The 19,354-nt window shown below is 41.2% G+C and overlaps 1 protein-coding gene across 3 annotated transcripts in view; it reads left to right on the top strand.

Annotated features, from left to right (window-relative positions):
- Window positions 1-16,358, top strand: part of LOC118410170 (putative threonine dehydratase) — a 17,490-nt gene extending 1,132 nt beyond the window's left edge. For all 3 annotated transcript variants that reach the window (XM_035811709.1, XM_035811708.1, XM_035811707.1), the window contains exons 3-8: window positions 10,775-10,933; window positions 11,606-11,673; window positions 12,325-12,439; window positions 12,986-13,111; window positions 13,494-13,595; window positions 15,589-16,358. In XM_035811709.1, coding sequence (XP_035667602.1) covers window positions 10,784-10,933; window positions 11,606-11,673; window positions 12,325-12,439; window positions 12,986-13,111; window positions 13,494-13,595; window positions 15,589-15,735 — 708 coding nt within the window. In that variant the 5' untranslated portion in view covers window positions 10,775-10,783 and the 3' untranslated portion in view covers window positions 15,736-16,358. The remainder of the gene's footprint in view (window positions 1-10,774; window positions 10,934-11,605; window positions 11,674-12,324; window positions 12,440-12,985; window positions 13,112-13,493; window positions 13,596-15,588) is intronic.
- Window positions 16,359-19,354: the final 2,996 nt, after the last annotated feature.

Here is a 19,354-nt window from a genome sequence, read left to right as displayed (position 1 = left end):
TCGCCAGGATTTTTTCACAGCGTCGGGGCAGGGGTCCGGGGGCATGCTCCCCCGGGAAAATTTGGATTTTCAAACCCTCTAAAACAGAATTTCCTGCAATTTGAGAGGAAAATTATGCCCTTGAGATTGGATGCCGGTTGCCTTTTTTACTCCCGTTTTTCAGTAATCGACGTCCGCCCTCTCCCAAAAAATACGTTATAACTATAAGCTCGGGGAATCAGCAGTCCGTGATCTGGCCCGGGTATTATTTGTCCAGTCATATCTATATGAAAATTTTGGGTTTTTGATGCTTCCAAACAGGGCTCTAGCCAGTGAGTTCGTCAGCCCATGGAAAAATCCTGCCAATTTTTTCCGGCATTGAATAAAGAGCTTTACCTCGTGCGATCGATGTTGCGCCCTCCCGCATCAAATGCTAGTAGTTTTTCCAGAGGATTATAGAATAACGGCGGCATCACACCTTGTGTTTTTCTATTTTACCCGATGATTTTACTCAAATTTATCATTTATCGAATCGGTCGTGTTTTACAAGGCCGCGCCGTAATTTTCCACGAGCGTGCGTTTGTTTTGTGCGACCTCAGGTAACCCCGTTTTCGGCGTGAAATCTTTGGCTCACCGCTGGATTTCTTTTTACATAGAGTAGAGTAGACCAAGAACGTTATATATTATACGAAGGAGGGCGATCTGCTGTGTCTTTGGCAGTGATCAGTGCCGGTGTAGCCTTGAAGGAGTAGCCAGAAAAGACGTGCTGGGCGCTGCGATCGACAGTCCGTCTGGGGAGGGGGGCGTGCCGCGCCATGTGCTACGGACGCCAATGCCAGTGCACAGCCGACTCGATCAACGCTTGACAACAATATTGCGGCCTCTTTTCTGCCGCAAGTTTTGTCCTTTTGAAACAAAAGAAATGTTTTAGATAAGAAATAAAGTGTATAGTTTTGGATTCTTCACATATTTACCGTGCACCGCTTTTGTAACTTAAATATTTGGGGAAACTCAGCCGAGCCGAGTGCGTCTTTCCAGAAAAAAATAAGTCCGTAGTCGGAATGACGTATGCCTGGCGGGAACGCTGGTCCAGGGCAGCGCCACCTTGGGGGGCCTAGGGGGGCGAAGCCCCCCGGAAGCTCTTGCATTTTAGGCTATTCAGAAGGATTATTTTATCAGTTTTAGGGCCATGTCAAGATATCAAAACAAACAAGTGCTTTAAAAAAGCTGGCATTTTGCCAAGGTTTGCGTGTGTACACGGTTTTTTTCTAGTTATTGGAATGTGCTGAAACTATTGTTTATATTAAATGGATGTAAAAAGGAAACAAGAACAATTTAAAATCACCCTCCCCTGGAATCGATCCCGGACCGTAGCTCTGCAAATCAGGCTGACGTCAGAGGTATTTGTGTAGTGACCCCTGAACCCGGAAGTCACTTCTCTGCATCATAGCGCACTTTTCAGAAAATGATATCTCAGCAATCGTTTACCCCTGCTTTAACATTTTACATTGTCACGGTCTCCATAGTACATACTACAAATCTGGTAAGTTAGAAGGTCCAGTTCTTTTTCGATAATACAGGGCGATCAATGAAAAATCGTGGCAATTTCCATTTTCGCACTGGAAATCCTACTAATGATAGGGTTTCCAGTCGAAATTGTTTTCTACCCAGGGGAATCAGAACATTTGTGTTCCCTAATAGAGGGTGCTGATTTATGAATATACAGAACAAAAATCGGACCTTCCGTTCCAGAGATATGGCCCTTTAAAGTTGCTGGGCGGTGTCCGCAGGTGTGGCGCCAGGTGTGAAAATCGCATTTCTAATTAGCAATAATTAAGAAAGTAAAAACATTGTGCCACTCAAAAGTTCTTTTCTGCACAGTCCAAGTAGTATTTTGTAGCAATCAAGTAAAGATAAGGTGTTTATTTGCCTTTTTCTTTCACTACAGGTGAGGTCAACCTGCTGAAAATTAAGTTTTTTCAGCATGGCACAGCTGGAAAAGTGGCCAATTATTTCCAGATGACCCCTTTTTGAAGAGCGATAATCAATTAACTGTTCATCCTATAACTAAGATATTTCAGATATTGGAAATATGTAGTAGATTCTCTTAACACAGTTTATTGCAGACATTCTAGAGACATGGTTACGAGATTATGTGTAATCAAAAATACTAATTTGTAACATATCTCAAAAGGTCAAAGGTCATCGGCACCTGTCACTTATATAAGTCCACATAAAAAATTACCTATCAACATTCTTCTCTATCTCAGTGACAAATATCACATGTTTAATATAACAGAATAGAAATAGTTTAGATAATTTCCACATCAATTATGCAAATTAGCTTCTGATTTGCATAATTAATATTTAATTACACGAAGCATCACTTAATCTATCTACATACCAATAATCATGATGATCCGTCAACCCCTTCTTGAGTTATTCCCTTTCACAGTCTGACCATAAGCATTGAATATCAGCATACCTTACTACTAAAGGGTTTTGGCACATGCTAATTCTAAATTTGCCATCAAAACTATCACATTTCACCAGGAAATACTACTTTTACGACATCTGATGACCAAAAGTATATAAAGATATTACCTATGAACCATGACCACCTGACTTTGTAACTGGTTTATTCAAGTTTATTGAACAATTGATAATTCTTTGACATTACAACATATGTTTGAAAAGACTTGGTAGCTCCTCTTCTAAGCTGCACAGCTTTGAATGGTTGATACATTGTAATTCTCCCTCTGTGCCATCTCAATTTCTTCTATGATGTTCCAGGTGCTATTCCCAATGCAGCATCTTGCAAATCTGAAAACTTTTAACATTGGAAATATCAGCAAAAACCTCTATGCCCTTGATATCACATTCAACAACAAACACAACTTGCTATGTTATTGATTTTTTGGATCTTACAAGGTAAAAATTGAACTTCAGTGATCATCTCAACGTAAATATGCTCACGTTGGACACATTTACAAATGATGTTTCCTTTCATGAAGTTGGTGACAAAGAAAACAAAAGTTTTGCGTCTCAAACCTGAAACAAACGTGTCCGAACATACAATGTATCTACACTTATAAAGGCTATCTGTATACAATTTAATGAATATCAATACGCTAATTATTTACATGGAAACGAGAATATTTTGATAATTATGGACCCGCCTAACCAAGGAGGTTTCTTTAACCTCCCTGGCCTATAAACTAAATTTATATGCAGGGTCCTACGGCCGTAACTCACGGCCCGGACTCGGCACACCACACGGAGCGAGTCGCACATGTTGAACATTCACATCGCTAACTCACAACAAACCTACACATGTTATACATCATTTTAAAGCTTAGAAACCGCTTGTTACACACATGGATGCAACTTTTTGAAAAAAATAAGACATCAATGGTGAAAAATGCCATCTAAATTTGCAAACTGGAGGTAAACCACCTTAAAATTGCGGTACAAAAAAGTTCACGTACCAAATTGTAGCTTGTTTTCTTGTCTATCCAATCCTACCATATATGGGTTGCTTCCAAATAAGGCTGAGATGCAAATCAGGCTGACGCAACGCCATGCCCGCAGAGCGCTCGAACACGTAAACGCGGAAGTGACTTTCCCGTCTCGCGAGGCATTTTCCCGAAGGCCATATCTCAACAATCTTTTATCCCCTGCTTAAAATTTTTACATTGCCAGGGCCTCCATACTATATACTACAATTCTGGTAAGTTTGAAGTTCTAGGCCTTTCTCAATTTTACACGGCGATCAATCGAAAATCGCTACACGCACGGAAAACACCACCGCCTGGAAACCCTACTAATGAATATTAACTAAGTCGCAAAGGAATCTGGGATAGGCTATATGTAACTGTTATATATATATACACGATTTATTTGGAAAACATTTCATCTTTATGAATTGGTAATACAACGTTAAAATGTAAGAGCAATAATTTGATTATATGCTGCATCAATCTTAGGAATATCATACTTCATTCATTTAATCTAATCAAATATCAGGCCCCATTACGGACCACAGACAATGACTCACGACAGAGCTTTTAAGTTGTATACAAATGCAGTGCAGATTTTGAACAGGTCCGTTCATCTCAACATCACTCCATCACTCCATCACAACGGCGACTATTCTGGTCTCAGAGCATTTTGCCGCTAAGGCGGCAAAATGCAAAAAATAGTATAAACAATTCTTTCAAAAAAATTAACATGGCCCTCCCCCTATCTAAAAAAAAATTAACATGGCCCTCCCCCCACCTCAAAAAAAATTAACATGGCCCTCCCCCCCTAACGCACCAACCCTCCCCCCCTGATAAATATCGTACAGTCCCTTAAACGTAGAATGATATTGCACCCAAGGGAATTCACCGATTTTTGAAACACAATCCACCTTACATGCCAATCAGGTACTTGAATTCCATGTTGTCTGGGCTGGGACAGTATACACATTTTCCATCAACCCTTCGTCCAAAACCCTCCACAGCCTAACAAGGGACACACGCCATCCTGACACAAGAGGGACACCGAGTTTCAAGCAAACCTTACATAACGGCATTAGCACGGGTGGTCCTTCTTAACAAGACACAAGACACACGCAACCAAGTTTTTCCACCTTACGTTACGAGCTGCGATTTTTTCGTCAACCCTTACGTTACGGAAGCCTGTCCGCTATCTCGAGCTGCGATGTTTTCGTCAACCCTTACGTTACGGAAGCCTGTCCGCTATCTCGAGCTGCGATTTTTTAGTCAACCCTTACGTTACGGAAGCCTGTCCGCTGTATCTAGCTGCGATTTTTTTGTCAACCCTTACGTTACGGAAGCCTGTCCGCTATCTCGAGCTGCGATTTTTTAGTCAACCCTTACGTTACAGAAGCCTGTCCGCTATCTCGAGCTGCGATTTTTTAGTCAACCCTTACGTTACGGAAGCCTGTCCGCTATCTCGAGCTGCGATTTTTTAGTCAACCCTTACGTTACGGAAGCCTGTCCGCTATCTCGAGCTGCGAATTTTTAATCAACCCTTACGTTACGGAGCTGCGATTTTTTAGTCAACCCTTACGTTACGGAAGCCTGTCCGCTATCTCGAGCTGCGATTTTTTAGTCAACCCTTACGTTACGGAAACCAGTTCAAGCCAGTTACGTGTCCGCTATCTCGAGCTGCGATCTTTTCGTCAAACGTTACGGAAGTGGTCCTGTGTGGCCCGTTGACGGAAGTGGTCAATTATACGCAAAATCCAAACACTCAGGGCCCCAACGAATATCGAAACAGTCTATATAAGACACGAAAATATGAAAAAATGGAGCGTTTAATACCAGTCCTATAATCTTTTAAGGAGACACAGCCCGGTGTGATTCTTTTAGATCATGTTTACCAGAATCTTTGGAGAATGCCCCACTGAGCATCATGCACGCCTGACTTGGCACGTGTTGAGCAAATGTGCTTCCAAGTGTAAACTCGAAGGTCATACTACACAGTTTACCAGAGAAACATTTTTTCGAAATGTTTTAGATTATGCTATATGTAATATTTTTACGAGAACTTTGCTTAAGCTTAACAGAAGCTCGGTGACAGCTTGTGTACTGATGACTGCTAAATTCTCCCAACAGCCGGATTTTTCCAGCTGTGGGCTCGCCGGCCTCACGTTTCTTCCCCTTCACAGCGTTCTTTAGAGGAAAATTGGACATGTAAGCTCCCAAAGTTCTGCACAACATTTTGAATGTCGGAATATTAGTTCTCCTTCTCGGCCAAAAATCACTATCTAACAAATGAAGTCGATTTTGGTGGTCATTTTCAAAATCGTCAACCTCACACACGAAACAGCACCAAACTGGGTGCAACGCAGACGTGATAACGCCAGAGGGGACGTCACTTTATACAGCTTGGAACGCCGTGGTAGCCACACAGGACCACTTCCGTAACGTTTGACGAAAAGATCGCAGCTCGAGATAGCGGACACGCAACTGGCTTGAACTGGCTTCCGTAACGTAAGGGTTGACAAAAAAATCGCAGCTCGAGATAGCGGACAGGCTTCCGTAACGTAAGGGTTGACTAAAAAATCGCAGCTCGAGATAGCGGACAGGCTTCCGTAACGTAAGGGTTGACGAAAAACATCGCAGCTCGAGATAGCGGACAGGCTTCCGTAACGTAAGGGTTGACTAAAAAAATCGCAGCTCGAGATAGCGGACAGGCTTCCGTAACGTAAGGGTTGACTAAAAAATCGCAGCTCGAGATAGCGGACAGGCTTCCGTAACGTAAGGGTTGACGAAAACATCGCAGCTCGAGATAGCGGGCAAGCAACGGGCCATGAACGACACCGGGCAACCTGTTATTCCTCTGTACTGAAATTCCCAAGGGAGACATGAATGAACCCCTGGTGTACATTTTACTCGTAGCCACTGAAGGCAGACTGTTATGAAAACACAATGATGTATTTAAATCGATAACCCGTTGGTTTGTAAGCTTATTTGTAAGTTTTTGAAATGCCCCATGTTTCAGAATGTCCAATATTTTGCCACTACTGTGACAGGCATAGTAATTGCTAATTTTCAACCCTGCCAGTGTCCACTGGCTGGACCCTTCGGGAAAGTGTCTGGGAGGCCTTCCTTGCAGCTGTCAGGAACACATTCAAGTACTGTACCAGTACTGTGTTTGGTAAATGCTTTAGGGTGTTAGACCTAGACCCCACTCCAACTTGTACAAGGGGGTTGGAGAGATTATTGTCAGTGGAAGGAGAGGATTGGGCTCTGTCCTGGACACAAAAATTGTACAGTGGATAACAATCCACAGCCTCAAAAATGCTATGTGACTACTATATATTAAAGATTGTATATGTCAACATGGCATACTAGCATAGAGAACAAGGAGGTACATGTAATTATACAGTACCCCCCTTGGTCAATACAAGTTTAGCTTTACAGTGAGCAAGTGATTTATGCTCTCCCTTCTTGTTGCACAAGCTGAGATAGTTTCTACCGTGGCCGACTGGGACAAAATGATTCTAACACTTCCGAGCCTAATTCCAAACGTCACGAGGCAGATTCCAACACTTCCGAGCCCAGTTCCAAACAGCGCGGCAGATTCCAACACTTCCGAGCCCAGTTCCAATCGTGCCGCGGCAGGGTTTTCCAAGCGTGCCGCGGCAGATTCCAACACTTGCGAGCCCAGTTCCAATCGTGCCGCGGCAGGGTTTTCCAAGCGTGCCGCGGCAGATTCCAACAGTTCCGAGCCCAGTTCCAATCGTGCCGCGGCAGGGTTTTCCAAGCGTGCCGCGGCAGATTCCAACAGTTCCGAGCCCAGTTCCAAACGTGACGAGGCAGGGTTTTCCAACCGTGCCGCGGCAGATTCCAACACTTCCGAGCCCAGTTCCAAACGTGACGAGGCAGGGTGAACTGGGCTTTGGGCTCCCGAGACCACTGCTCACTGTATAGTGGATGGTCCCTTATCTTATGGGTCAAGGGTCACAGCTCGGCTTTATTTTGTCGTCAGTACTAAGAAGTTGCAAGTTGTACCGGTACCGGGGCGATTTCTTTTTGTACCCACTAGTCTAAAAGCCTGTGTGTTGTGTTAATTCAAGGTGTTTTTATCAATCCTGTCGATAAAACCTCCTTGGATATTTGAAATTATAAACAGAATAAATTATACTGTTATACTTGTCCGCTGTAATTTAGCACATTATGATGGGTTCAGTGGGACCGCGTAGCGCAGTGGGACCGTGCTGTGTTACCGATCTTGTGCCCTTGGGAAAGGCACTTTAGACGGCTTTCCTGACTTTACTCAGGTGAAAATGAGTACCTAGCTTCGGCTATGCGATCACGTCGACCAATGATGATGATGATGATGGGTAATAAAAACACGAGGCAACTCAGGCAAGGCATCACAAAGTTAACCTTTAGTGTGTGTCAAAATAGTTCACAAAACGCATTGGTAAAAAGTATGGAAATTTATACTTCTGTATGTACAACAACAGCAACTGACAGTCCAACTTCAAGTATTGTAATCATTGCTCTGATGCTCTGTCCACATGCTTTGTGCCAGGTTACATTTTAGTGATAAGGTTACATAAAGGATATTTCTTTAGTGCAGTCAAAAATTTAAATAAATGAAGCAGACTTAAATTAAGCTGCAGTGTCTGTCATTACTATGTCTCTATGCCACATGCACCACTGATAAGTTTCAGCAAAGCTTTCATTAAGACAATCTATCACTACATGCTAAGAAGAACATAGCTCTCTAGAAATACAAATGCACCCTTTTTTTCTATCAATTTAACGTACACAAATTTCAGGACAAGATTTTTTTTAAAAGTAGCCTGGTACCCAGCCATACGATAGCTCCTGAGTCCCTTCTTTCCTCTCTGCAAATTTTTATTTGTACTTATAATACACCAAGCTTACAAAAACAATGACTTCCTTTGTATCTTAGTGGACTTGAATTTTAACATTGAAATCAAATCATATGAAAAAATTGAATTAGCGATGTTTCTACCCTTTCTCATAGTACAAAAAACTGACTTTGTTTATCAAATCAAGTATACAAAAAAGCAAATATCAATATCACAATACGATCACCATATGAAAGTGTGTCAGACTAACTCTACATTGTGCTGCAATCTGTGATCTGTTTCAATGGATGGGAAACCCAGATGCATATCCACAGCTGGGCTCGAAAGTGTTGGAATCTGCCGCGGCACGGTTGCAAAACCCTGCCTCGTCACGTTTGGAACTGGGCTCAGAAGTGTTGGAATCTGCCACGGCACGCTTGGAAAACCCTGCCTCGGCACGATTGGAACTGGGCTCGCAAGTGTTGGAATCTGCCGCGGCACGATTGGAACTGGGCTCGGAAGTGTTGGAATCTGCCGCGGCACGCTTTGAAAACCCTGCCGCGGCACGCTTGGAAAACCCTGCCGCGGCACGATTGGAACTGGGCTCGGAAGTGTTGGAATGTGCCGCGCTGTTTGGAACTGGGCTCGGAAGTGTTGGAATCTGCCTCGTGACGTTTGGAATTAGGCTCGGAAGTGTTGGAATCTGCCTCGTGACGTTTGGAATTAGGCTCGGAAGTGTTAGAATCATTTTGTCCCAGTCGGCCACGGTAAGTTTCTGTTCTAGAAGATAGATATTCAATAAAGAAACAAATTTCTGTTGCTGGCAAGCCCATTCTTACACACACACACACACACACATTTACACACCCACAAACATACACAAACACAGTGCTGGTACTTGTGTTCCTGACATGCTGCAAGCAAGGCCTCCCAGACACATTCCCAAAGGGCCCAGCCAGTGGTGGACAGGGCAACCTTGGGTCACTGGCACTAGCAGGGTTGGAGATCAGCAATTACTATGCCTGTCAATCAGCTATTTTGGCTGAGTGCCATATGATGGGGCTATGAATGGGGGGATCTGAGTAGCCTGACGTGATAGCCAGGCCAGGTAGACAGGCCAGGTAGCCTGGCCTGGTAGACAGCCCAGCCTTTTAAGCGAACCCGTAGCTTCATATTCTGCAGTCCTGTAATGGGAAGATGTTTGCAGTGGTTTTAAGTAAAGCAGCCAACACACAAACTGCAAGCATAACCCACCACAAACGTTTCTGCATTTACAGTAGTACAAACAAAACAAAAACCACACAGCTTTTTCAAATTTTCATTGAGCTGCCAGATGCTCCTACTATCGGTACCACGGGTTGGCGGAAACAGCTGCCCGGTTGGTCGGCGGAAACCACTGCCCGGTCCGGAGGTTGGTTTTGGGGGTTTCGAGTATACCAAATGTAAACAAGATGGCTTGCTATCGCAGCAGGTATTTAAGTGCATTTCTCGTGTAGGCTGACCCTACAACTCAGTGGTACTAATATCGTAAACATTACCGTCATTACGGAAATTCGAAAACGCAAACACGGCGTAATTTGAACTTGTGCTTGTTTTTGGTGAACACCAGATTTCGGTGCTGCCAGCTCATTAACGCTAATAAGGTCGATAATGAGCCGCGCCGTGTCCTCACTGTAAGAACTTAATGCTATTTGGTATTTGAGTAGAGCGAGGTTGCAGAAACGAAGGTCCTGTTTGAGAACTGTACACCTGGCACTCATGATTAGCGCCTTGATTTTTTTTTTCAAAAATGTAATCCCAACACTAATTTTATATTCATATACTCTGAAATGGAAAACTGTAGGTTGGATTGATTTGATTCATCGGAAGTTTCCGGCATTCCATGCGGCGCATATTAACGTTAGGTCGTTGACCCCAAAATACGCAGTGTGTGTGGCCACGTGGATATGTGTGAGGCGCTTCTAATAGGGGACAGTAGTAAACTTTATTATTACTTGTTCTTTATTATTACTTGTTCTTTGGGGGGGGGGGACGTTCTAAGTAGCAGCTGGGGATGGGACAATCTTACCAAGAAATGTCAAATTAATTTTTTTTTCAAAAGATAAGTAATTTGGCCAGCTTCCTTTGAACATGTAGCAACATCTAACAACCGTTATGGAATATTTAAGTAGGCATTTTGTTTACTTCACTTACACTGCTGTATGCAATACTCGAAACCCCCAAAACTAACCTCCGGACCAGCAGCGGTTTCCGCCGACCGACCGGGCAGCCGTTTCTGCCAACCCTGGTACCACCACTGCTGGTTTACACTTACTGAGATAGTTCCCCTCATAGTATACGTAGTACACTGTCAACACAAGTGAAGGAATGTCATTGCATTTTGTATTATTACATTGTCTTTGCATTTGTTTGTAGATGAAACTTCAGACAAGTCATTTAGAAATGTTTTATTCTTAGACATTAGCAATGAAGACAGTTGGTCTAACGGGAACAATATACCTGAGTGAGAATGTGTCCAAGACAAAAGAGTTGGCCCTTGTCAGGCAGGGGGCCATCCTGAGGCATCATGGGACAGATGCTGTGGAGGCTGAAACCAAAGCAAGGCAGACAGCACAGGTAGGTCACCATAAGGTGTTTTTATATACGTATAATTTAATTGTGTGACGTCTTTATAAAAGCACAATTTTGTTTTTAACCATTTGACAGTTATTTGAAGGGTTCATAAGGCCACACCAATTTAATTTCTTGGTTCACGGATTTTTTCATAAGAAATATGGAGCTAGAGGGCGAAATAAAGATAAAAATAAAAATTGTAAAATGGTTGGGGTAAAGGTAACGGCTAATCCAAAACATAAAGAAAAAAAGTTTTCAGCTTGAAAAAAGGACAAAAACACTATTATTGTACAATAACAGCACCTGTACCCACACTTTAACGAGTTTATAATATAAAGGCCAATTTGCTACACCAGAAAGTTGGTGAATAGTTTCATTAATGGTGAAAATTTGCTGAGTGGTAATTTTTATTTTTATTTCTTTTCCCAAAAAGGAGGAGCGAGCGAATCCGTGAACCAAGAAATTAAATTGGTGTGGCCTAAGATGAATATAGAAGGAGCTGATACTATCAATATTGGTAATTATACTCCATTTATACACAATAAGTCATTGCTTGTCATGATAACTTGTCCCTAATGTGTATTGTTATGGTATAATGCCTTTTCTATAGAAATAGCATGTACATGTATATCTGTCCTTGCAAGTAAGTCACATTTAATTTTCTGTATATTACAGGAAGAAGGGATTCCGTTCATATCTCCATACAATGACATGGAGGTCATGACAGGACAGGGGACAGTAGGGTATGTATGCCAGTCAACTTTCTAGGATATAGATGTACAGTAGAAGCTGTTTAATTGCACAACCAATTTGCCAGCATATTTCTTGGAATTATCCGGCATGTGCAATAATGCGAAGTTGCCCAGTTTGACCATATACTGTATATGTTACAGCGTACTGTGCACCATGACATCTCAATGACTATGGGTCAGTCCAGACCAGTGTCCTGTCAAATGCTGGGACAGGTTTGACTGCCAACAATATGGTAGTGAAGTACAATGTATTGTACTACATATTCAGAGGGTAGATATGGCAAAATAAGTGACACATAAATGATCAAGAAAGTACTGCGCTGCCAAAAGCGACTGCTATGTCTGTCTTGAGGACCTGACTCGCTGTGTAGTTTCCAACTGGCTGTCAAGGAGTTGAAACCACTGCAAAAATATTTCCCTGTGGCCTTCAGTGCAATTACAGTGATTAGACAATGGACAGATAGAGCACAATTTTTATCTATTATGTTACAGCAAGTTGTCTGCCTAATCATAATGCATAACAGTAGTCAATGTTAGACTAAACATGTGAAGGTAAGCATTATATATTTGCTTGCAAATGTCACCATTCTAGTCTATTTATGTGCTGGATTTAGTTATTTTTTCTACTTTGTCCTAATGCAGAAAAGAGATCGTGGAAGATCTCCCTGATGTTGATGCTGTGTTTGTCCCTGTGGGGGGAGGAGGTCTGATTGCTGGAATAGCTGCATATATCAAGGCAGTAAAGCCCACTGTGAAGGTTCCCATCTATGATTATTTGTCACTTATATAGTAAGCACTTTTGAAAAATCATGTGCCTGTTACAATGAATAGATATTAAATATTCAGTTGATTTATTCATTGAGATTTATCAAATTTTGTGGAAGGATTGGCATAACATGTGACTATCACCTTTTCAAGGTGTTACCAGAGAACAAGACTATGAGGTCCAAGCCACTCACACTGTGATGGACCCCTCCTCATTTTTGGATAAGTGTGTTGGGTTCTTTATTGTGCTTGGGGTGTGGCTGTTCTCAAGCACCAGACTTTCAGCTTTTCATCCCTTCTATTAAAGAAGACATCCCCAATTGAAGCTAGGTTCTCATTTTCACTTGAAGCAAGTGAGGAATAGATGACACAACAGTAAGGCCTGTCAGAGCCTTCAAGTTATAATCACAAGGTCATTTCCACCACAAGGTGGAAGATGTTTGTACAGTATGTTTGTACTTGAAGTGCTCTATGTAGCCTTGCACTGAGCAAACTTGTTTTAAAACATATTTTAGAATTGCACATGTTCGTGATACAGGTTGTCGGCTGTCAGCCAGCCCATTCTGCAGTCATGGCCAAGTCTGTGGAGGCAGGGCGCATCCTGGACCTGCCCAGTCTGGACACTCTGTCTGATGGGACAGCAGGGGGAGTGGAGGAAGGATCTGTGAGTTCCAGATCTGCTATTTCTCTTCAAAGATGATTGTTTGATTCATTTTGATACTAATATCTGTTATGCTTCTTGATTTTACTGTCTTGACTTGTATGAAATCATAGACATATGCATTGATGATGCTAACTTGACATATCACAGTAATTTGTTATTGATAATTTAATAGCGTTTACTTTGTTTAAGTTTGTAATGATCTGTACAGAGCCATATTCATACCAGTGTCTGTACTGACTATGGACATTGTGGTCACATTACATAATTTGTCCTTTGTGTTGCAGTCCTAATCAGTGTTTCAAGTTGTATATCTGGAACTGTTAGCTACTTTGATATTTCAGTTTTACTGCAGATTTATGTATCATTTTGTGGTATTTTTTAGATTACCTTCCCCATCTGCCAACAGTGTGTGGATGACTGGGTGCTGGTGGAGGAAGATGTTATATCAGATGCTATCTACTTCATGATGGCAGATCATCACAAGGTAAGAACATTGTGTATGCTAATAGAAAAGGGAAAGGTGTATTCGATGACATCATCAACATTTGAATTGATGATTGAATTGATGTAGTTACAACAGGGTGAGAACTGAACTTAACACATCGTGTGTGATTTACTTCACTCGCCGTCAATTACTGTCTGGTTAATATTGTCTGTTGTTCCCCATCTCATGAGGGTTAAATGTGCTGCCGTGTGTCTCTGGAGGCTGGTCTCTGTCCTGTCCAAACAGTGCTCTACGGGATTTGAACCCTGTGCTAAAATGAATCACAAAACGTTTACATAATGGTTCGAGGTACTTGGACCAGTAAAGGTAAAAATGGACAAAATTACCTTCCAAAAGGCGGGATATCAGGTTATCTACGTTTAATTCCGTGTCCAACATTTTTCCATTGGTCGCTGACGTCACCAGGCCAGCCTATGGACGGAACTATGTTTGACATGAGTGTTGTCAGGGTACATCTTTCAGCAAAATAACATAACACTCTCCAGAAACAGGAGCTTCGATTAACTAAATGTCATTTGCAATTGGGTAATTTGTTATGTTTTTGTCTGCAGTTCAAGCTGTCTTCTCTTTAAGTGCGCATGCGTTACATTGGGTCTTTGTGCAAGGTAAATTAGACATTTCCTACCCAGGGTAATTCAACTGCCTTCCTATGGCATGGCTTGATCTTTTTTGGGCTGAACATATGACTTGCATTTAGTAGATTATCAATAAAGAGTCCTTATGTTTGCATTTAGACATTCTCTTTCATCTCTGGTAAGTTGGTGCTTTCATGGAGGTATAATGTTATCTATGAAAAATGGAGATATTGTTTTGGGTGTGTCTGTGAGTGTGTGTTTCCGGATATTTGTCGTCAACATAACTTCTGCTGCCGCACTTCTGCCGCAGAAAGAAAAATGTTTTCTTCTTCGTAAATGGTCAACATGATGAGTACAAAAATTAGAAAATATATTGTGTTGTAGCCTAATTATTGTCCTTGTAGAAGTGATACTAGCAAGGTATCAATGACTGTAGTTGTAGAAGTGAAACTAGTCGGATAGTTGCAAGAGTGGCACCACTATAGAAGTCATCAGACTAGTTGCCAACTTGGTAAGTGTTACAAGTCTACCACACTAGTGTCACTTATACTACACTATAGTTCACTTCTTGAAGATAGGATAATTTGTTGTCTGTGCTACCAATTGTTTTACGAGGGGCGTTCAATAAGTAATAACTCTGACTCATTTTCCATAGCAGGAGATTAATGAAACTTGGCACAGTTATTAGTCTTCATAGGAACCACCCAGAGTTATGCATTTCTCCCATCGTTTGATGCAGCTCTGGACACCGTTTTTGTAGGACACCCCAGGTTGGTCTTCCAACAGATGCCTCATCAATGGCAGAAGAGGAACGACCAGGTCTGGGAGCTGTTTCCACAGACTTCCGGCCATGTTTGAATTCAGGATGCCAGCGTTTTACAAGGTCATATGATGGGGCATCATCACCATAAGTTTCTTTCATTTCATCAAAAGTCTCCTTTGGTGTGCGTCCTTTCAAATACAAAAACCGGATCACTGCGCGACACTCAACTGGCTCCATTTCACACCTGGTCCATTTCACACCTAACTCAGTTCAAACACCATTAAATCAGAAACCACAAATAGTTCAGAGCTCTTTTTTGCAGCATAAACTATAGAGATATGAATCATTACACATGCAAAATTTCATCTAGATCAGACAACTGAAAGTGGGTCAGAGTTATTACTTATTGAACGCCCCTTGTATCACTTCAATTCTTGTCACAACGTTTTATATGGTGTTTTTTTTATTTTTAATTTAGCCTTCTTGTTTTTTGTAGCCATCTTGTTTTTTTCATCATATTTCATAATTTTTTCAGTCTGCAGAAGATGTCATCCATAAAATTTACTTGTTGTGGCCTAGGTCAAGTAGGTGAATGTCTTTGACATTTTTGTCTATTCTCTTTGTCTTCCCCCAGATTGTGGAAGGAGCAGCTGGGGTGGCCATCGGTGCCTTCTTACAGACAGCACAGAAGTACCATGGGAAGTCAGTGGCAATCATTTCTTGTGGAGCAAACATTTCCATAGAGAAATTAAAGAAAATAATAGAATGTAGGCACCCCTAGGGAGCAGTGGATTCTATAATCTCGATCTCCACACAGTCTCCATCAGGTCGTCCTATAGGGATATGAATGGCAGAATTCAGCAAAAATAGGGTGAAATTAATAGTGCCCAGGAGACTCAGTCTGCAAGGAGGGTAATATTTCCTCTTTGTGAAGGCAAAGGTTACCCCATTGTGGCCTGGGATAAATTATTCTCACTTTGTGACTAAATTTTACAATTCTTTAGCCAGCGTAGCAAGTCATGGTGCCCAACGACCCATTTGGAGGTCAAGGGATAGGTGAGGTGAAGTGAGTTAGACTGGTGAAGACTGAATTGCCACTGAGTCAAGTGTAGTAGAAATTGAATGTACATTGAATTAAGATGAACATGACTTTTGTTAAAAAGATTGAATTCCTCATCACTATCTTTGATAGGTAAAAAAGCAGATATTTTACAACCTTTTGATATAAAGTTCAAGGGTTTCTGTGTGAGAATGTTTAAAGCTACATGTATTTGTGCATATCAATATCCTTGTTCAATGCAGTACTATTATATATAAAGTAAATTTAAACAGGTTCGGATTTGTGGGTGCTTAATGGTGCCTTTATGTGTGTCAGAATAAAATGACTCATTACAGAGTCCAACATTCACTGTCCAACATAGTTCTTATTGGCATCATCTAGGGAAAAAATAATAATCATAGCTGCAGTACTGATGATAGACACTAGATGGCAATGCATGAATGTACACTTGGCTCAAATGCCACCGTGTTGTAATCCTCAAACAAATGGTGAAAGGGAAAATCGCAAAGTTTTCTGTTGGCTGTTTTTTTTATATTTCAGCCATACCATATATGGTATGGTGAAATATATTGTATTCGTAATGTTTCTTTCTTTCTTTCTTTCTCCTGTCAAATCTTCAAAGCGATTCATCTCCGTCGTTCCGTGACCTAATGACCTGAAATTTGGCACAAGGGTAGAGTGGGTCAATACCGAGGTGTGTTTTTCATATTTTTTTCATATCTGCCTCTAAAATGATTTTATTGAAGTTTAAAGATCATGTTTTTACCAAAACGGTATATTGTGGCACCCTGTTCCCTTGAATTACAATGGAATGACCTTAAAATTGGTGTAGATAGGCATTAGATAGTTGTTAAAATGATCCAAGTAAATTTTTTGGCATAAACCAATTTCAAATTATTAATTTTTGTACTTTTCTGAGGGAAAATTGGTTTTCTTTCGGTCTTCTCCCGTGAACTCCAGTGACCCCAGAGCCCACACGTGCCAGGTGCCAGCGGTCTGGGGAGAGCGAGAGTTAATTACTTCATGGACGCCAGCCAATCAGCGACGAGAAAGGCGAATGCTAGTTAATATTCATAAGCGGGGCCTTGCAATCCCGTATATACACAAACAGATGCATATTACAGCCTTACAGTGGCCATATGGTACCCTGTGCCCGGTTTGAAATTGTAGTTTGCGAGGATTTGGAGTTCAGACAGGGTCATTTGAGCGGTAGCGGACGGTACGTGTGCATTGAACGTTAGTGTCGATGACTTTACCAACATTCCGCACGGCACTATCAATCATTTTCGGCAGATTTGGACAGGGAAAATTGGACAGTTTGCGTTTAGTTTTGATACGTAAGTTTGACAGTGGCGAGAATGGATGTATTTTTCCCGAACAAATGTAGGTACTTCTAGTATTGTTGTTGTTCTTTTTTGACGTAAACTTTGTACAAGAATATTCAAATTGTAAGTAACTTTAAACTGCCAGAGTTTGAGCCCAATAAAACACTCTCAGTACCAGAGTATCACAACTGACCTCCGAAAAGAAACCCCCGAACAAGGTAGAAACACCTATCCTCCAGGTCTCGCACGCTACGAGCAGGAAATTATAACACTCAGACAAGATTACGTCCGATGGCTCAGCGGATTGCATACAAAGTAAAACAATTTAACAGTGGTATGCAGGGGCATATACTTAACAAAGAATTCGAAGGAAAATGAAATATATAGATAAAGCCAAATCATATTAACTTGTTGGTCCTGGGATTTTTCAGAACAGAAATGAAGCGTGGTAAAATTCTTGTAAAAATTCGAGACGTCTCCGTTTATGCAATGGCTCATACAAAACAAGAAGAAGATTGAAGTTTTTAGTTAAAAAAAAACACTCCTACTACACAGTACCTGCACCTGCTTGACAATTATTAAAACGTATGCCCTACTTGCTTAAAAAAGTTCACTGCAATAATAAATGTACCCACATCACAAGGAGATTATGACGGTACTTGGACCTAGTTATCGAAATGGAAATTGTTGAATGGCGTCATGTAATCTCATGATGAAAATCTTCTTAATGGAAGAAGCGTTTTTTTCACTCTCGGAAAAATAGGAGCTGCCGCAATTCTAAGAACCAATCAGTTATGCATAGACGCTCCTGTGGAAGATTATATTCTTCCATATGGGCCCGGGGCATATTGGGCAAGCTCTGTTTTGACCTGCAGTCAATTCACAATATTAGTTCTCTTTTGGAGATAACTTACAGTTAAACTATTGCATTTTTGCGCAGGAGTGACTTGGAACAGTCCAATGTTGCGTGGGAATGGGTATGGCTGAAATATGCTGTATTTGCACCCAAGCAAATGTCGGCCTTTCTAGTTCTTACATACCTCCATAGATTTCTGCTCTGCTTTCCAGCAGCTCATAAATATATTACCCATGCCAAATCCATCTGTACAAAATATGTGTGTATACAGACTTCTCAAAAGTAGTTTAGTTTGTTGCATCCTGATCAAAATGACTCATTGACAGATGCCTAAAGCTACAGAGAGAGAAATAAAAGAGCTGACATTGTGCATACCTCAATAATGTTTTATTTCCATTTCAGTTCTGAAGCTAGAAAACAACCAATGACTTTGCTTCCTCTGGGCACTGCTTATTCCACTCCACATGAGTCATATTGTGAATAACCACACAAGACCACATGACATGTACACTGGCCTCTACATCAGGCTATGATTGCAGGTTTCTAAAGCAGCCTTCTGCAGCTTTATGAATGTCAAATTTCACACCAAGACAGGCATCTAAATTAGCTTAATGCCTTACATTATTACAACATTTACACTTGCTTGCATGAACAAATGTAGCATTGATGGGAATACTTATGAACTCTAATAAACAGTGAAGTAGTACTTTGACCTTTTATGCACACACACATGTATATGGTGACTTGTATGGCAAGACATTTGTGAAACAAATGCATCATTGACCAATATGCCCATAATATATTAATACACACCTGTCCACAAATATGTCATAGAAATCCTCAGGAATATATAGATACATATAGTCCGTATAAAAGTAGGATCTGTCCGGGCTTCTTTTAAACACATTGTATCAAATACTATTTCACACAGTGGGCAACTGAGCATTTATTTTGAGTGGCAGGAACATCTTTGTGATGTAGATTTTATCAGATTTTCACATTATTGCAACACACAACTTCTAAGAATGTTACCTGATAACATTCTGACAAAAAACATTCTGATGATCCAGTCTAGATTGTTTCCACAGTTGGATACATTGCACCAATGTACATACAACTCAACAAGTCTTACGCAGATATACAACAAGTACAAGTGCTC

Source organism: Branchiostoma floridae, chromosome 2, assembly GCF_000003815.2.
Source record: "Branchiostoma floridae strain S238N-H82 chromosome 2, Bfl_VNyyK, whole genome shotgun sequence".
Taxonomy (NCBI): Eukaryota; Metazoa; Chordata; class Leptocardii; order Amphioxiformes; family Branchiostomatidae; genus Branchiostoma; species Branchiostoma floridae.
This window is presented reverse-complemented; position numbering and strand designations above follow the sequence as displayed.